Raw genomic sequence first — 18,986 nt, 5'->3', positions numbered from 1 at the left:
GCTCATTTCTGTTGCTGAGCCCAGAGCAGGGCAGGTCTCTGGATTTACTGCCTGCCACAGTGCCCTGCTCACCTCACACAAATGAACCTCAGCCAGCCCAGCTGGTGGCATCACAAAGATTCTGCCCAAGAGCCTCGAGGCAAGGTTTGCCAGCAGGAGATGTTGGGGGAGAGCTGTGACCCCTCCATCCCTGCCTTCCTTGCTGTGCTCAAGTTTCTGCGTGGTTCTTTACACCAGGCCAGCTGTGGTGGTACTTAGACCACAATTTGACAGGCAAGGGGTGACAAATGCCCCTAAACCACTCTCTGCAAACCTCTGGCTGTGGGTCCCACAGCCCTTGGGACAGCAGTGGAGAGAATCCCATCTCCCAGGCTTGAATCAGTTCCTTGGAGCCCACCCTCAGGGAGGGGTGTGAGCTGTAAGGGAGCAGCCTGCCACAGAGCCCTCAGCTCTGGGGTTATTCCTCCTGTAGGCTGGGGAATCTCGAGCCAGAAGGCTTGTTCTGAGTGACAGGACAGGTTTCACCTTTCTTCACGCAGGGCTCAGAGGGATACTTCAGCAAAACGTGCAAGATGGACAAATCTTCATCTCTACCAGGCCCATGACTTGGTAAATCCCCACCACATCCAGCTGAGGAGACAGCCCTGGGGAGGGACACTTGCAGTGTCAGCCCCAGCTCAGTGAGCTCTAGCACCTTGTGCTCCCTCACCTGGCCCCAGTGTTTCTGAGCTGTGCCCCTGCCCTTGGTTGGGATGCCATCCACAGGGCCAAGGGAGGGGAAGTAACCAAAGATCAGGTCTGAGGAGATACCTGTCAGCACAGAACTAATGGGATCAGGGCAAATAGACCAGCTGGGAAATTTGGTCTAAGCACCCAGAGGAGCTCCAAAGGTATTTATGGCCACAGTACCTCCATCTCCTAAATCAGTGTGACTTTGTTCTCCTATCTTCCTGGGTGGGAGAGGTCTGGAACTCCAGAGCAGTGAGACGCTGAGGGCAGTGTGGGGAGAGAGGTCTGAGCACACCCAGCTTGCTCCAAGGGCATGTCAGCCAGGTGGGCTTGGGCAAGAAGAGAAAAGAACCCCAACTTACCTTTGTTCTTCCTCTAGCTCTTCTTTGGACATCATTGACTTGTACTGGTTTCCCCTTAGCTTTCCAGGACTGTATTTAAAAGAAAACGTCTCATCTGCAGCTGGAGAGGGGAGACAAAAAAAGAGCAAGAAATCTGTGAACCTGAGACCTCCCGAGAGCCACCACCCACAGCAGTGGGGTGGTTCCTTTGGGTGCTCTCCTGCACCCCACAAGCTCTGGCCAGCCCAGCACACCTCCTGAGTCAGCTCCAACCTGCAGGAAGGCTGGGCACTGTCAGGGAGGCAGTGTGGACCCCAGGGCAGAGCCCAGGTGCTGCTGGCCAGAGGATGGCAGGAGCTCAGCCACAGCCAGCAGCCTGCTGGAAGCACATCCAAGGAAACCCTCCAGCCCAGGAACCATATGCCATTGTTCTCCCTGGATTCAAAGCCTTGCAGGCCCATCTTGGCTTATCAAGACATGCTAATCCTGCCCTGATTAACTCGCAGCATTTTCCTTCTCCTCTCCAGACTTGCATTCCTCCCTCTCCTCATCCAGGGGCCCTTTCCCCAGCTGGGGGCTCAGGGATGGTGCCACAAGCAGAGCTGTCCCAGCTCTCCTGCAGCTCTCGACAAAGCTTGTGAAGAGAAGATGCCCCATGGCAAATCCCAGGGCTGCAGACAGCAGCGAGCCAAGGCAGCCCCAGGAGCACCAACACAGCCAGGTCCAAGCCCCTCTGTCCCCAGCCCTGAGGAGGAAGCCAAGGTCTCCTGCTCCTGGGTGCTCTCCCACCCATCTCTCCAGCCTCAGCCCCGTGCTAATTAGAGCACCAAAGCTCAGACTCTGAGCCAAAGCCGATCCTTTTCCAATCGGATTTTGCTTTTAAAAACCTCTCCCGTGCTTTATCTTCCTACAGATAGGAGAAAACAACAGGAGGGGAGGTCAGTCCCAGGAGGAGCTGCTGCTGTGGGGATGTGTTATCTGTGGGCTGCTTATCTGAGAGCTTTTATCTGCCAAGGACTGCAGGACTTGGCTGCCTCACGCCCAAGCACCCAGCAGTTCCCACATCCCCAGAAACATCCGCTGCTTCCCCGACCCTCCGAGCCCTGGGGATGCTTCCAAGGGCTGCACAACAGGAAGGTTTTACTTCATCATCTGCAAGGCCCTGAAGGATTGCACATTATCCCCAAACCAGGATCAGGACCCCTAAATGGGGTGAAACTCCCCTGGCAGGAGAGAAAACCCCAACTTGTACAGAACACATGGATGCATCCTCTGCTCCCAGGAACACAGGAAGCCCCTTCCCACACTCTCCACTGCAATTGTGGCCATATTCATGATTGTCTCTCCTCCTCCAAATGAGAAATCCCTCACAGCCCCTCCCCTCCCTTCCTCACACACAGCTTCCCTCTGTTTTCCAATCAATACTTGCCTTAAGGATTTTTCTCCCTGTGTCCAGTACCTTGATTTTGGGGTTTCTTCAACCCCAAGCTCGTGCCCACTTTCAGCTGCTGCCAGACCTTGGGGACCTCCTTGTAAATGTGTATTGTAGGTGGGGAAATCAGAGATCTCAGGAACAAGCAGTGCAAGTTTTCAGTGGACTGAAGCACAATAACTTTTACTATTTTCCATGCCAAAAATATTTATAGTAATAAATATACTACTATAAATATTATATATTTATAGTAATATATTTATTTAAATAAATACTATATATTTACAATATATAGTAAATGTAATTTACTAATAAGATTTGGTGAGTTACTGTTAACAAGAGCCAAAGAAACAAAACAAAAACCTAAGCCACTGAAATATACTTTCTAGAAGAACCTCTTTAAATATTCTCTCCCAAATTTGCCCTAAACCAGGACACCATGCCTGGAGCAACAGGAGTGGGATGGGAATTTCCCAGAGACCTCCCCCCTGCTAATTCCCACATTTCCTCACTTCTTTACATCTCCAGGTTCCTGATCTTGGGGAGCATCCTTGGGAAGACCTGGTGGATTACTGCTCAGTTACTGATCTGGAGTGTTTCTCTAATCCCTAAATGCCATTGGGGCTCCCAGGGGATGCAAAATCTTTATCCAGCTTTGTGAAAAATGTCTGAACACAAGCAGCTCAAGGCTCTGGTGTGCAGCCCCAAACATTCAGCTTGGCCATATTCCACTTCCCTCGGTGGGAAACCCTCCCCATGGGCAAACAAACAAACAATCCTGGCTAGATGGAAACAAGCAGCAATGCTGCAGCTTAGCAGCACTTTGGGTGACCATAAAAGTGCATGGAAAGAAAATTCAGCTGGCTGCTGCTTTGGGAGATATTAGGAGAAAGGAAAAAAAAAAGGGTGTAACATCCTGTTCCTTATGCTAGTGCAGAGCAGGAGCTATTCATTACCTTTGTAAAGCTCGACTGATTTCAAGGACAATTAAGATTGTTTCCCTCACGTGGTTTTCTGCCAAATCAAGTGAGATTTGGGATTTAGACTGGCCCAAAAAGAGCAGTTTAGTTGCCACTTCCCCAGCAAATAATAAGGGAGACGGGAGGCAAGGAAAGTCTCCATCTCTCTGCCCACATGTTGTGATTAAAAAAAGGAGACAGTGTGTGGCTTTGGAAACCTCTGGCTGGTTTTTGAGCTCAGGAACTTTGCAGATTGAAAACAAACTTCAGGAAACACACAGAAAAGGGGAGGCTGGGTTTTCATGTAGGCAGGGAAAACACTACAGGAATAGGAGGTGACCTACTTACTGAGAGCCTCCAGGAGTTCGTATCAGAGAAAACATTTGTCTTTCATCTCTCTGCCCTCGCGTTGCCAGGGCTGTAACCCTGAGCTGGCAGGGAGAGAGCAGCCCCAGGAGAGCACCTCTCCCCTGAACATCTTGCTCTGGCATGATGCACACGTTATCCCTGCCAGCCCCTGCCCAAAGTGCAGGGAAGGCTTTGGTCACAGGGCAGCATCCCAGGCTGGTGACAGATGCCTGCACGATCCCCGTGCCCCAGGGGAATATTTGCTTGTGGGTTGAGTGGGGTCAGGACACACAGGAGACACTGGAGGAGGGAGCAGGGCTGGTCCCAGGGCACTGCTGGTGTTCCCAGCTGTCTCCTCATCAGCCCAGGCACCTCTTTGCCCAGCTCTGTCGGAACCCCGGCTTGGTTCAGGGGTTCTGTGTGGTGGTAAAGTCTCTCTTTTATCCTGTGCTTCTAAAGAAAACTCTGCAGCCTTTTGTTGTTCGTTCTCAAGGTAGTTATTGTCTTCTCTGGCTGCTGTGGTTTGCTCAGAGCTCAGGCAGAGGCACACACACACCCTGACATCCTCTCTGACCCCGACTGCTTCTTCTCTCCCCGCCAGGGCTGCTGCTGTCTTTTATATGTACATTACGTGTTACATGGTTACAGTTTTTCCCCAATGCCTGTTACCTATATTAAATGGTGCTTTTCTATCTTTTATATGGTACATTACGTGTTACATGTTTGCAGTTTTTCCCAATGCCTATTACCTATATTAAATGGTGTTTTTCTAACTTTTATATGGTACATTACGTGTTACATGTTTACAGTTTTTCCCCAATGCCTGTTACCTATATTACAAAGTGCTTTTCTACTCTAAACCAATCTGTGAGTGCCAACATCACCAAGAACATGGAGGTGAGGAAGGAGAAAGAGGAGGAACAGGATTGGCCTACATTCCTCCATCTTAAAACCTCTGACCCCCATGTACAAAACCAAAACCCTCCTGTACAGGTGTTAAAACCCCCCTGTACAATACTAAAAAATTCTCCCCTCTACTTTGTAACTACTTCTACTATAATATCTAAACTTTTGTGACTGCTTGTTCCACTTTCAAAGTTGGTAAACCATTCCATGGCTCAAACCAAAAATCCCAGCTGTTTCTACCTGCCTGCCAGGGTCTCAAATGCTTCTGACCTGGGCCTGGAACCTCTAAAAATGGACATTTTGAGTTCCAACACAGCCCCTTTAGAAAATACTTCAGAAACAGCGGGAATAATTCAGGAGGGGAGCCCGGGGCTGCCTGCAGGAGGTGCTTAGGGAGGGCACAGGGCTAGCCAGGTCCCACAGCTGGGGCTGTCACCTTCCCCCATTCCATTTTTAAGGATGCCCACGGTGCCAGGGCAGCCCTGGAGCAGAGGTGGACCTGCAGCAGCAGACCCTGGCAGAGCAGCATTGCTGAGCATCCCTTTGGCAGGATACACCCCATCAATCCTCAAAGCAGACCTCCCACAGCCCCCCACGGTGACATCCCCAGCCAGCAGTGCTGGCAGGAAGGGCAGCAGGGTGGGATGAGTGTATTTTGGGAGCCCCGTCTCCAAAGGAGCTTCCCCCGCCTTGCAGGAACGGCACCAGGATTAAAATTTGATTCTCTGTGGCATTAGGCATAATCCTCCCGAGCTGGGGGATTGCCACCTTCAAAGAGCCAGGCAGAAAGTGGGGCAGGGAAGGGGGAACACCCCAAGGCCTCCTGCTGCCCCAGCTGTCCCCAGCCACCCCAAGCCAGGATTTTGGGGCCATCCCAGCATCTCCAGGGCTGCTCAGGAGACCAGAATGTCAGACACACATTCAGGCACCATCTGTTTCATTTTCTTAGGACTGCAGCAGTTGTCACCCCAATTAGTCATTTAATCATTTTCCAATCAACTAATTGGCTAATCAGTTAAACGTGGCCCTGACTAAAGCCCCTGGAGATTGTCCTGGATGCAGCAAGGAGCTTTTTGGAGCAGCTGCATCACAAAGCTACCCCATGGCAAACAGCCCAAGGGGCAGGGAATTTCTGGGGAAGGGGCAGGAATTTCCTGGAGGAGGGAGACCATCCTCAAGCACTCAGGGCTCCAGACCTGTTCATAATCTCCCTGCAGAGTTCTGGCTTGCTTGGCACTCACCATCCTCATCCTCTGGCTCTCTCACCACCAGCTTCTCGTTTTCCGAGTCCACCTCTTCCTCCTGGAGGAGTGAAAAAGAGAACAGCCATGAGGAGAAGGTGCAGTGCTGAGTAACCCACGTTTGGTTGGGGCAGGGCTGGGATGCAGAGCCTGGAACTCCAGTGACAGGGCTGGGCACCCCTTCCCTGCTTCTCCGAGGAACAGGACAAAATTATGCTCACTAATGAGTGAGGTTTGTTAGCCTGCTTTCCTCTCACTGCTCAGTCACAGTGATCTGGCCCACCCAAAGGCTGTGAAATGCAAATTCCTCCCCAAAATCAGAGATATTAAGGTTTTTAAGAAGAGCCTTGTGCCTGAGCACCTCCCTGCCAGCTGCACCCCTGCCTCCCCTCCTGCCCAGGGACAGGGAGGGGACTGAGCCAAGAGCCACGGGCACTTCTGTGTGCCCCAGGCCAGGCTTGCAGGCTGTCCTGGCAGCAGGAAAAGGCAGATCCCCAGCCAAAGCCACCGTGCTGCCACACAGGAGCTGCTCTGAAGCACTGGGACATTCACCAGTCAGCCCCATGGGGGTTGTGCTGGGAGCCCTCCAGGAGCCATCCACAGCTGGTGTCTGGAGCACAGCAACAGCACATTTTGGGTTTTTTTTTTTTAAAGGTAAAGCAATTTTGGAAGTTTTGGGGCTCCCTTCTACACGATACAACAAACTTCATAAAGCCCAGATTCCTTGTCCTGTGAGAAACTCCAAGCAGGGAGACAGGGGAGCACCCCAGCTCTGGAGATTGGACAAGGACACATGGCAGAGCTCCTGCATGAGAGATTTCCTCCTGCACAGCCCCGTGCTCCAGCTGCAAACCCCTGTGAGCCAAGCCAGGGCTCACCAGCACCCCGGGGTGTCTCCTGCAGCCTCCTGGCCCTGTGCACCCATGGGCTGGCAAAAGGGCAAAGCACCTGCAGAGAGGGGAGCAGCATGGGTGAGGGGCTGCCAGGACCCTCCTTATCAAGGGACACAAAATCTGGGGTGAAGGAGACCCAGGGGAATGACACAGACCCAAGAAGGACCATGCACAGTGCTGGCTGTGCAGTGCAGAGCTGTGGAGGAGCTGCTGGAGCACAGCCCTGACCAAAAACTGGGCTGGTTTGTCATGGGGGAGGAATGTGCATTATTCACAGCCACTTGGCTTCCTCTGGCCACTCTGTTCCCCAGAAGGAGATGCCACCAGGACCCCTGCCCGCTGCAGCCACGGCTATTTTGGGCCACACTTCCAAACATGGGCACTTCCCACTGGGCACCCGGGCATCCCCTGAGGGTGGCTGGGGAGGCACCCAAAGGAGCAGCCTCACAGGGAGGGGACACAGCTCTGGTGACTCAGGGCAGCAGTTCCCCATCACATCCATCTCCTCCTGTGAGCTGGGACATCCCCTGGGAGGGCCAGCCCTCAGGATCAGACATGAGGAGGGAGATTTCAGCATCTTCCTTGCCTGGGTATTAGGAGCTGAGCATTAAACAATGAGAGCAAGCAGGAAATTTAGGTGGCAAACCTCCAAGGAAGGAAAATAGATCTGCTCCAACACAGAGGAAGAGACACTTGACGGGAGCAGAGAGGGGACAGGCAGGGGTGCCAGGCTGGCAGGTGACAGCAGCGTGCCAGGAAGCCCTGCTCGTGGCAGCCAGGTTTTCTGCTTGGATGGCCTGGAGGCAGATCCAGCACCTCCATTCCCCCCAGACCCCACATCCCCATCCCTCTGCCCTCCTGGGGCTGCTCCCTCCCTCCTGCAGCCATTGGGGTCCAGCTGCCTCAGGGGGACCCACCTCACTGACCCCCATCCCTGGGGCATGGCAAACCCGGCCCTGGACCCCATTCCCATTCCTTTCTGCCCTAAATGGGCTCAGTCATGCAGAGGCCACCCACTCTCACCAGGGGAGAAGAGCAGGCAAGCTTTGCCCCCCATCCTGGCCACTGCCACCCTGGGACACTGCCCCAGCCGTGCAGGGACGCTGGCACGCTGTGGGCCGTGCCAGCCTCCCCGGGCTGGCTCTCCCTCCCACACACCTCTGCATGGCTGGGAAGTGCTTCGTGGCCACTCGTGTCCTCTGCTTGTCCTGCGTGCCCGAGGCTGGGTCCAGGCGAGGCACCCAATGGTGGGATCTGGAAAAGGGAAAAGCTTTGAGCACAAACAGCCCTGAGCCCCCCCTGTGCTCAACCAACCCGCCCTGCCAGCTTCAGCATCATGGACAAGTCCTGGAGGTGGCCAATAGCCCACCTTGCCCCATGCCTGTGCCCTGTGCCAAGGCAGGAATTGCTGCTGGAGGGAGGAACCCCCCAGACCTCCAGAGCCCGGCCCTGCAGCCAGGGTTTGGAGCTCAGGAGCTGCTCCCCGTGGCAGCCCCAGCCCGTGGGGTGGGAGCAAGGAGCCATCAGCGAGGGGGCTGGCTCTGCCAGGGCCAGGCCGGGCTGGCAGGGCGTCCTGGCAGGGCTTGGGCTTGCCTGGGATGCTGAGGCAGCAGAAGGGAGAGGACAGGCTGGGTTTGTCAATGCTCTGCTAGCTCCCTGTTATGTGTAGTAGATATAATTAGCACCATTTCTAGTATGATACATGTGATATTGAATATTTGTTGGAGTATACACGTTTGTATTAGGATTCCTCCCACCCTCACAAGCGAGACCCGGTGTATATTGGAAACTGATTTACAAGTAAGAAGGTTCAGCTCGCCAGGAGATGAAGATGAGCCATGTCTGGAGAGATATGGGGACATCCAGGTTCTGATCATTGAGTGAACGACCTGGGATGGATCTCATGGAAATCCTCAGACAGATCCATGTGAATGCAGCGTTCCCAAATTCCCGTAAGGGATTCAACAAACTCCGGACACTGAATTGTTCTCCCACATCACCAAAAAAGAAAATCTTATTAACATATCGACTCTGAATAGAAGAAAAGACTGATTGCTGAAAACTTGGCCTCAGGTGGAATTTTCCCTATAAAAACTGCTTGTGCCAGGATGGAGGTGTGTGGGCATGGGGGAAAACCTCTGCTGAGTTCCACACCCAGAGCCGACCGCAGGCTCAGCTCTGTTCTTTCTTTGTGGCTGGCTAGATAGAATTTGATTGCAAAATAAATATTTTATTTTTTCATATTAATTTGGCTGGGCAAATTTTCATTTATAACATCCCCACCCCATCCTGCAGTCCTGGGGCTGGAGCTCCTCAGCCCTCTCAGCCCCACAGCAGCTGTGGATGGCCTCGACCCCCGTGCACAGCCAGTTTCCCTGTCCAAAATCTTCACAGAGGAAGGCTCCCCGCTGTGCCTGAGGGCTGTGGAGGAGGACGTGCGTGGGCAGGGACACCGTGGGCAGGGACACCGTGTCCCTTGGCCTCGAATGAAATACCAGCATCGGGCTGGGAGCAGCTCTGGGCTGGCTGGAAATGGCAGCAGGGACAAAGCCCCACCTGGAGCCTGGCTGTGCCCGCAGAGGAGGGAGAGTCCCCTCTGTGCCAGCAGCCCCGAATTTCAGAGCTCTCAGCCCTGCCGTGGCCACTGGGTGCTGCTGTCCCAGCATCCTGCAGCCAAAACTGGGCGGGAGAAGGAGTTGGTACAGCACTGGGAAGCTTGGACACCACAGAGGACACCAAGGCACCTCAGGTGCTGCTCTTCTGTAGGAATCACAGCCCAGGGAGAATGCAGGGAGAGATTTGGGAGAATTTCCTCACTCCTTCCTGGGAGTGAGGAAGGAACAAGGGGAGAAGAAAGGATCTGAGTGCTCTCTCCTAGAGCATCCCTCTGGCGCACACCTGCCATGAAAACCTCCCGGAGGGGAAAAAAAAAAAAAAGGAAAAAGGAAAGAAAAAAAAAAAAAAAGCGAGAAGCAGCACTGCAGGGAGCCCTGCACGTCCTTATCCGGGAGCATCTGCAGGAGACTTGACACGGCCGCCCCGAGCAGCTGCGGCAAACAAAGATCTCATTGCCGAGCCAGGGCCGCGATGGGGGCAGCTGCCCCGGGGCCAGCAGGGCTGGGAACGGTCCCTGCCCTGCCCTGCTCCCCCTGAGCCAACCTGGGCACAATCCCTGATACCCCTGATCCAACCTGGGCACAATCCCTGATACCCCTGAGCCAACCTGGGCACAATCCCTGCTCCCCCTGAGCCAACCTGGGCACAATCCCTGATACCCCTGAGCCAACCTGGGCACAATCCCTGATACCCCTGATCCAACCTGGGCACAATCCCTGCTCCCCCTGAGCCAACCTGGGCACAATCCCTGCTCCCCCTGAGCCAACCTGGGCACAATCCCTGATACCCCTGATCCAACCTGGGCACAATCCCCTGCTACCCCTGAACCACACCGGGGCACAATCCCTGCTCCCCCTGAGCCAACCTGGGCACAGCTGCCCAGGTGGGCTCTGGAAAGCCCAGGGTTAAAATCCAGCAAGTCACCACCTTACAGAACAAGGCAGTGATCCATCTGATCCCGCTGCCTCAGCCCCAGCCTTTGTTGGATCATCACAAAGGTGCTGCTGCCCTTGAGCTCCACGGCCCCCAGCGAGACACCCACGTGTGGAGCTGACTCTGGCAGCGGGGTTTGGGGCAAAGCAGAGCCAGGACAAGACTTCAGGGACATCACTGACCATGGACAACCCTGAGTCTCCCAGGGGAGGGTGGTGCAGATACAGGAGCTTGGCATCGTGACCCCAAAATGCCCCTCAAGGCTCTGGCAGCACTGAACCCTCTCCCAGCCTATGGGAGATGGGAGCCAGGCTTCCCACTGCAGCATCATCTGGTTTTCAGCTCATTTCTGGCTATTTCCTCCCCACTTCCTCTATCCCCGCTGCAAACCCCTCTGAACAACAGGCTTCTTTCTCAGAAAGGACAAGAGGAGACTTTGGGGGTGGTGTGTCCCTCACCCTTTCTTCAGGGACAGCCCTGACCCTTATGGGCAGGTTGGGGGTGAAGAAGTGCCCTGCTCCAGCTTCAGGAAAAGGGAAGATCCCAGGCTGCAAAGCAAGAGGAGAAAATTATCTTGGATTAAACTCCTGGGCCCTGGGTGTTGCCATTTATGGCTGCACTTTCTGCTCCAAGCCTGATGCAAGACATTGCAAGAGGGAAAGAAAGCAGACAGGAGAGAGCCAGCCAGAAAGAGAAAAGCCAGGAGAAAAGGGGAAGGAAGAAACCTCTAAAAAAAAAAGACTAAATAATAATAATAATGTTGGGCAGAGTTTAGCAGAACAAAAGCAGCTGCTGTGTCAGCAGCTCCCCTTCACCCAGCACTGGGGCTCTCCATCCTCCCGCTGGCCACAGGAGCAGCAGCAGGTCAAGAGCAGTTTTCCAGCCCTGCTGATGGTCCTGCCAGCTCTGGGGTGCCTGGAGAGGGTGTCCCTCATGTGGAGATGGCATTTTGCAGGTCCGAGCCCCCCAAAGCATGGGAGCATCTGCTCCTGTCACTTCCCCTGTCACTGCTACGGGCAAGGACAAGCCACGGAGTGGGCAGAGCATTTCTGAAACTCTGGGACCATCCAGAGTCCTCGTGGGCTGTGCTCCAGCAGTGCCCTGGCTCTGGCACAGCTCCAGGGCTTTACCCAGCCCACAGCTCCCAGGGCAGCTGCCCAACCTCCTCATCCTGGGTAGGGAACCCAGCGCAGCCCCCAGTGCCACCCTGCCCCTCACCACGGCCCAGCAGCAGCCCCGTGGAGGGATTCAGGGCGGGCACACAGGGCTCAAAGGCTCCTGGGGGTGACACATGTCCTGTCTCACTTCCCAGTTTCCAGCACTGCAAGAGATGATGAATTTGTCCCTGGCACTGGGCACATCTGAGCAGTCAGGGATCTGGCTGGGGAGCCCTGCATTCCCTGGCAGTGCTGCTGTGATGGGGGTAGCACATCACCACATCCCTCCCCAGTGCCCTGGGGGACACTGGAGCTCCTGTCCCAGCCCGCTGGCACTGCAGACACAGCCTGAACAGCTGCCAATTACAGCCAGACTTAATTAGACACCCTCTGCCCTGCAGCACAGGAAGGGCAGGCAGGAGGCATTAGGGGGGGGGAATGACGACTTTTTAAATGTAAAGAGGGCTCCTGGTGGGAGCTGGGTGGTTTGTGCTGCCCGGGGTGTCCAGAGGCACTGGGAGCCCCCAGGGAGGCACAGCCTGGGGTGGGAGGCAAAGGGAAAATGCACCAGGAGCTTGGCAGAAGAGACAGAGAAACCTTTGTGCCTCTGCTGTCCAGGTGACAGCCCCCAGGCTGCCCTGCTCAGGTTTTTGTGTCCCCTCTCCCCACTGTCACCCACTTGCCCCTGCTCTGTTTGGAGCCCTCAGCTGCAATTAACCCTTGGCAAACCAGCCAGGCTGCCGTGGCCTGGCACTGCCCGCTCACCCTCCCCATCTCCAGAACATTTTGGGCAGGATGGGACCCCAGAGGTGACTCTGGTCCAACACTGAAAGCCCTGCCCAGTCCCTGCCACCTGCCACTTCCAGCTCATTAGAGCTGAAGTTTCTCATAAGAACCACGCTCCACAGCCCCAGCGTCGCTGCTGTTCCCACCCAGTCCCCACCCAGCAGCTTTTCATTACGGGATTGCTTTGACAGCACTGCCCGATCCATTAACGAGCTGGGGATGGGGATGAGAACAGACAACGACAGACTAATTAAGGTTTTTTTTTCAGTGATGGGAGCCAGCAGAGACAAGGGGAAACACTACCAGCAGCTAAGGGAAACAAGGACTACTGGGCTCCTTTCCCTGCTCTGCCACTGGTTCATTTTGTAGCCTTGAGCATGATGCTGCAATGAACTGGTCACTGCACAGAGGGGCAGGGGGGCCGTCAATTTTAGCGATTTGATCAGCCTTGCAGGAGATGGAAGCAGGAGGGAGGCTGAGACACGCAGCTGCCCCAGCAGACCCCAGTTTGCAGAGGCAGGGAGCAGGGAAGGAGGAGGCAGCGCTCCAGCCCGTCATTAACACATCCATCAGCATTTTGGTCGAGTGGTTAATGGCTGTGGGCAATGCCAGCCAGCCTGGCACAGTGCAAGCTAAGAAAACAGGGAGAAAAGAAAATAAATAAGGGAAGAAAATAAGTAAGGGAAGAAAATAAATAAGGGAAGAAAGCTCTCTGAGTGGCGAGCACAGCCCTCTCTCTGCCTGCTGATGCACTGAGCCTGCAGGAGCCAGCAGCCGGGCAGGCTCTGCGAGCCTCCTCTGCTGAGTCACATCGGGGACCGCAGCCCTGGGCCGAGCCAAGACAGGCTGAAAGGGAACGATTCCATCAGCAGCCGCCTGCAAAGCACTCCCTGCCCTGCCCAGAGCCGTGCCATCCCTGCCTGTGACATCTCCTGGGCTTGGGTCCGAGTGGTGCCGGAGGAGGGGCGGGATGAAGCAGCTTGGAGGATGTTCATTGGGAGCAAAAGCAGAACCCAGGGAGATTGTGCAGAGCTGTGGATGGTCTCTCCCACTCTGCCCACAGCACCAACCCTCGGATCAGCAGACTGGGCAGTGCCACACGTGTGTGGTGCCTGCTGGAAGTGCACGTAGTCTCTCCCAGTCCCTCGGCTGTGCCACCCGGCCCCGGCGCTGCTGGCAGCTCCGGAGCACTCAGCAGCCAGAAACATCAAACATCGCTCCCCTCCCACTGCTCCCCACCCGGGCCACACGTGCCTGGTCCCTGACCTTCCCAAGGGGATGCTGCTCAGGCCTAGGGTGACTTTTCCAGGAGGAAAAGCTGACCAGAACCCTGTGCTGCTCCTTTGCTGTAAGAGGAGCTGAGGGGGCAGTGAGGAGCCCCAGTCCTACAGAGCACAGCCAGGCTTCTGGAGGACACAGAACTCCCCATTTCTTGAGTAAGAACTCATTCCAGGCACACAAAACCCTGTCACTGCACCTGTGGCGAGCAGGGATAAAGGAGCTGAGCCCGTCTCTGAGGACAACAAGCATTGCAGCAGTGCCTGTTCAAAGAAATCAGGGCTCAAGAGCAGCCAGAGGGGAGGAAAACATTCCCAAGAGGTGAGCTAGCAGCAGAGGAGCTGCAGGCTCTGGCAGGATCCATCTGTCCCAATGGGTGAAGCTCCAGCCAAGTGGCCAACTTTGGTGCTGAGCTGGCCCAGCCAGGACCCAGCTGGCTCATGGTGTCCCAGGAGCTCTCCAGAGATCCTGGTACCTACAGACACTGATAAATCACAGGACAGAGAAACAGATGTGGTTTCCAGGATGCTGTGTCAAGCATGAGAGCTGTATCCATGGGCAAAGGGCACTGGCAAGGCGAGAGCAGAGCTACGAGGCTCAAAACCCCCCAAGGGAGGTGTGAGGAGCACAGGGAGGCACAGCCACATGCCAGCCCCGAGAGCAGGTCAGCCGTGGGTGTCGCAGAGCATCCCAGCACAGAGCAGGCTGTGCAAGCCCCCGGGACCTGCCCAAGGCTATCCGGTGAGTCACAGGAGATGCTTTCCAAGGCGAGGGCTGAGTACGCACTGCCCGGCAGCCTGGAAACAGTTGCTGAGGATTACAAATGCTGCTAATAATAGCCAGGAGGCGACTGGGCCCCAGCCCCGTGCCCCGGCACACGGCGATGCTCCCGCATTCCCGGGCCACCGCTGTGCTCCCTTCCCGGCCTTTGGACAAGGGGCCACATGCGAGAACGCCACCAAGGCAGGGCGTTTGTGCACCTCAGGTTGTCACCGAGTCCCATCCAGGCTGGGCAGAGCAGAACAAGATCTTCCCATGGACACTGGGTCACTCTTTTATTTTTAAACAAGATCCGGTGGAGGAGGAGGATTTACCGGGCATCACTGCCGCCCCCAGCCCCGCCAGTTCAGCCAGGGGTCAGAGCTTGGGGCCAGCATCCAGCTGGGGCTGGGGAGGAGTGGGGCGGTCCTGGGGCAGGCAGGGACAGCGCACGGAACCCGCGCTGCCACGGGGACAGTGTCTGTAACCCGCAGAGAAGGGATGCGACGGGAAGAACAAACATAAGCACATACCCCAGCACCTGGATAAGCTCGTGGGGAAAGGAAAAGACTGCCAGGGGTTAGCTGTGCACACAGGAGAGGCTCACACTGACACACGCTTCTCTTCCCTTGAATCTTCACTTTCTTAGATTATTTTTTAGGAGCATTCTTTAGGGGACGGGGGAGGGAAGGAGCCAGTAACACCCCCCCAAACTGCTGCCTCCTCCGGGGACAACGGGCTTGTTCCCATCCGAAGACAAAACACGGGGTTTGCCGGGACCTCTCTTATTTTAGGGGAAAACCCCGAGCGCTGCTCTCTCCCTGCCACCCGCGGAGACGGAGGGATGGAGAAGTGACACCAGGGGGGTTTTGGGGGACCCGGGCTGTGGAGCTGGCCTTACCTTGCTCTCCGCATCCTCCCGGTGCCCGGGCTGCCGGGGCTCCGCGGGCGGCTGCCGGGGCTGCTCGGGCGATGGCCGGGGCTGCTCGGGCGATGGCCGGGGCTGCTCGGGCGATGGCCGGGGCTGCTCGGGCGATGGCCGGGGCTGCTCGGACGATGGCCGGGGCTGCTCGGGCGATGGCCGGGGCTGCTCGGGCGATGGCCGGGGCTCCGCGGGCGGCTGCCTGGGGATGCTCTCGGCCGCCGCGGGGCTGGGCTCGGCCGCGGGGCCCGGCTCCGCCGCCGCCTCCCGCTGCTCGGCGACCGCTTCCTTCCCCTCGTTGCCCGCTCCGACCTCCTCCACCGGCACCCGGCTCCCCTCGTCCTCCGGCCCCTTGGCCGCGGCCGGTGCCGCTTCTCCCCCGGGGCCGCCCTCCCGAGCCGGCTCCGCCGCCCGCTGGCCGCCGCCTCCCCGCAGCCTCAGGAAGACGGAGGCGAGGACGAGGGCCAGCACGGTGAAGAGCAGCGGGACGGCCAGTCCCGGGTACCAGTCCACGGGCAGGTCCATCGCGCCCCGCCGCCGGAGCCCGCCCGACCCGACTGCGCGGCCGCGGGGGTGCGCGGGCGGCGCTCGGCCGGCGGCGGGGCTGGGCCGGCTCTCGGCCGGCTTTACCGGCGTCATCCCCGGCCCTGCCCACCGCCCCGGCCCCCCGGCCCCCCCGGGCCCGGCGCCCACCTCCCGCTCCGAGCCGGCAGCCGCAGCCCGGCCCCGCTCCCCGCCCGCATCCACCCGCGGCCAGGGCTGGGATTTGGGAAGGGGCGCCGGGAGAGGAAGGTTTGGGCTGCTTGATGCGAGAGTCCAGCTTGGGACAAGGGGATCTTTCATTAGACGCTGCTTTATAGCCACAAAGTCATTCCCAAACTGCTCGGCAGTGGCTTGCATCGTCAAATCCTAGAATCATTTATATTGGAAAAGACGTCAAAGATGATAACCCCCTTCAGTGAAGAAATTGTTCCTATACCCAATGTAAACCTCCCCTGGCACAACTTGAGGACATTTCCTCTTGTCTGTCACTCGTTAACGGATCCGTTGGGAACAATGGGGAGGTGTCAGTCTCCCGGGATGCTCCCTGCGCAGGCACCCAGGGCTTGGTGAGCTCTGACACGCTGGGGTGTCGCTGGCCTCTGTGTTTAACAGTGTTTAATGAGCATTTGCACCTTGTTAGCCCTTGGCTGGGGAGCGGAGGGGCTGGCAGGACCAGGAAGGCTGTCCTGACTCCCCTGGGTGAGCAGCATCTGGCAGCACATCCATGCCAAGCTCCAGAGCATCACTCCACCTTCCCCAGGAGCTGCAGGGGATATCAGTGCCATAAACTGCTGTGATACCCCCAGGTAAAATTGGTGCTGAGAGCAGCTGGACTGCCAGAGACTCTCCCCAAACATTTTGCTGCCATGAGGTCTGAAAAACAGGAGGTTCAAAAACCAGGATGTGTCCAAAAGCCATCACAAACTGGCAAGCAGAGTAGCCAAGGAGTTGTCAGGTTCCTCTAGACTCTGCCACTGAGGATTTCCTGCCTCTCAAGACTGCTGGGAGGATTAGCCAACCTTTTACAAAGCAGGCTGAAATTAGAAGGCCTAAACTATTGCTGCCAGGGTGAAACCAGCATGGAGCGGGATGCATGTGAGGGGAACAGACATGGAATTCACCCCAGAAAGTTTCTTCCAAGGAAAAGGCCCTGGAGATACCACCCGGAGCAGAGTTTTTTTATTGACTGACCAAAGACAAAACTCAAACAAAGACGAGATTAAATCCCCGGGTGGGAGGAAGGAAGTGAAGCCGTGATCCTCCCTGCATTTGTCTTTATTGGTAATCCTATCAGGCAGGCAATCGTTAGCCTATGGATAATTGTATTCTTAGCAACAACCAACCACAGTACTTACCTCCCCTTCTCCAGTAGAGCCTTGCATTTCCTGGGTCTCAATCGTCAGAGCTGCTCTAGAGCTCAGCCAAATCACCCGGAGATTGGCAGCATCACAGAGCTGTCTGTTCAGCAGCTTTTTTGATGTGTATTTGGTCCCTTCTTCCACCTCCTTGCCCTAATCCCAGTTGCCATGAAGGCATCATCCCCAGTCCAGTGCATCACTTGCTTTCAGAGGCTTCCTCTGAGCCCTGGAAATTGTTCGTGGCCAGAGACAGAACCAGGGTGGGGAAGTTCCAGGGTCTGTGTCCTTGCTCCTGTGCTCATGTGAACTGTCAGTTTTGGGCACAAAAAGGAGTTCTGGGTGAGACTGAGAGAAACTGGGCACTGGGAGCTGCTAATAGGGTGACATGGGGTGTTTAGATTATACATTTCCAGCTGTCACAGTGCCCTTGATTGCTGCCAACACCCAAGACACCTCCTGCTCTTTCTCCCTGGCAGTAGAAATTTTCCACAGCTCTTGGCTGGAAGTGTGTTGGAGGGTGTTTGCCCACTCAGGAATGCAGCAGCATGTGGCTTGCATTAACCCAGCAGAGAGACAGAGCACTTCAGCCAGCACCCTCTGGAGCAGCATTTATCACTGCCTTAAAATAAGGGAAGCTGGTCCTGACAGCTTCTCCAGAGGATGGAATCCCTGATAAGGGAATCAACAGGAGCATCAGAGGTGCTCAGTAGCAGCAGCTCCTGGCTCTGGACCTGCAGCAATTCCCTCTCAGGTTGCTGGAACCCGCAGCACTCACAGCTGTGAGAGCAGCTGGGTTTGGATGTCTGTGAAAAACAACACTCCTGGTCTTGAGAGCAACGGGCAGGAGCAGCAAGGACGTGTCTGCCAGAAGAGCTGCTCTGAGCCAAAGTTATGCAGTAACGAGGTGACAGGATCAGCAACAGAGCTCAGCTCCTCATGGCCACACTTGGGGTGAGAGCTCCTGCAGAATGCCATCTGATGGGGATGATCCCCCAGGCAGAATTCGGTCCCGTGTGATGCCAACTTGTCCCCTCCAGAGGGAACTGATGGAGTACACTCAGCATGGTCCCTGGCCAGAGCTCCTGCTGTGAGGCACAGAGGTATCTCTGGGGCTCTCCTACCAACTTACAAGGCACGATTGATGCCTCCAGCCCCATCATGCACGCTGCGGGGCGGGAGGGGATGGATTCACACACCGGCCCAGGCAGGCAGGCTCCCAGCCAGGAACCTCCGCCCTGGGGCTGCCCTCCAGCCCCCGGAGAGACGAGCTCAGAGTCTGCTGGCAGAGGGGGCTCGGGGAAGGGTCCCTGGGCACGGCACCCCCGGCCCAGCCCCAGCCCAGGCTCGGGCTGAGCCCGGGGCAGCGGCAGCAGCGCGCTGCCCTCTCTCGGGAGGAGAACCGCCCTGCAGCGCCCGGGAGAGCCGGGGATGGCTGGGGACAGTCCCGGGGATGGCTGGGGACAGTCCCGGGGATGGCTGGGGACAGTCCCCGAGAGCCCCGGCAGAGCAGGGTTTAAGCCTCAAGAGCCCGGGATGGGTAGGGGATGGCTGGAACGGTCCCCGAGAGCTTCAGACGGGCAGGGAATGGTCCCCAGGAGTCCCGGGCGGGCAGGGGAGGGATGGCTGGGAAGGGCTTGGGCAGGAGATGGCTGATGGCAGGGGAGGGATGGCTGGGAAGGGCTTGGGCAGGGGATGGCTGGTGGCAGGGGAGGGATGGCTGGGAAAGGCTTCCTCAGAGCCCAGTCTGGACAGGGGATGGCTGGAAACCGCTCCCCGAGAGCCCCG

At 56.6% G+C, this 18,986-nt stretch overlaps 1 protein-coding gene across 1 annotated transcript in view; it reads right to left on the bottom strand.

Annotated features, from left to right (window-relative positions):
- The window catches only part of MXRA7 (matrix remodeling associated 7), a 32,291-nt gene extending 16,466 nt beyond the window's left edge, over positions 1-15,825 (bottom strand). Inside the window, exons 1-4 of the mRNA XM_021546999.3 lie at positions 15,280-15,825; positions 8,008-8,103; positions 5,957-6,017; positions 1,092-1,191 (exon numbers count right to left, since the gene is read on the bottom strand). Of these exons, the coding sequence (XP_021402674.1) occupies positions 1,092-1,191; positions 5,957-6,017; positions 8,008-8,103; positions 15,280-15,825 (803 nt within the window). The remainder of the gene's footprint in view (positions 1-1,091; positions 1,192-5,956; positions 6,018-8,007; positions 8,104-15,279) is intronic.
- Between the last annotated feature and the right edge of the window lie 3,161 nt (positions 15,826-18,986).

Source organism: Lonchura striata, chromosome 19, assembly GCF_046129695.1.
Source record: "Lonchura striata isolate bLonStr1 chromosome 19, bLonStr1.mat, whole genome shotgun sequence".
Taxonomy (NCBI): Eukaryota; Metazoa; Chordata; class Aves; order Passeriformes; family Estrildidae; genus Lonchura; species Lonchura striata.
Note: the sequence above shows the minus strand (reverse complement) of the source record. Positions and strands in the feature narration are given on the sequence as shown.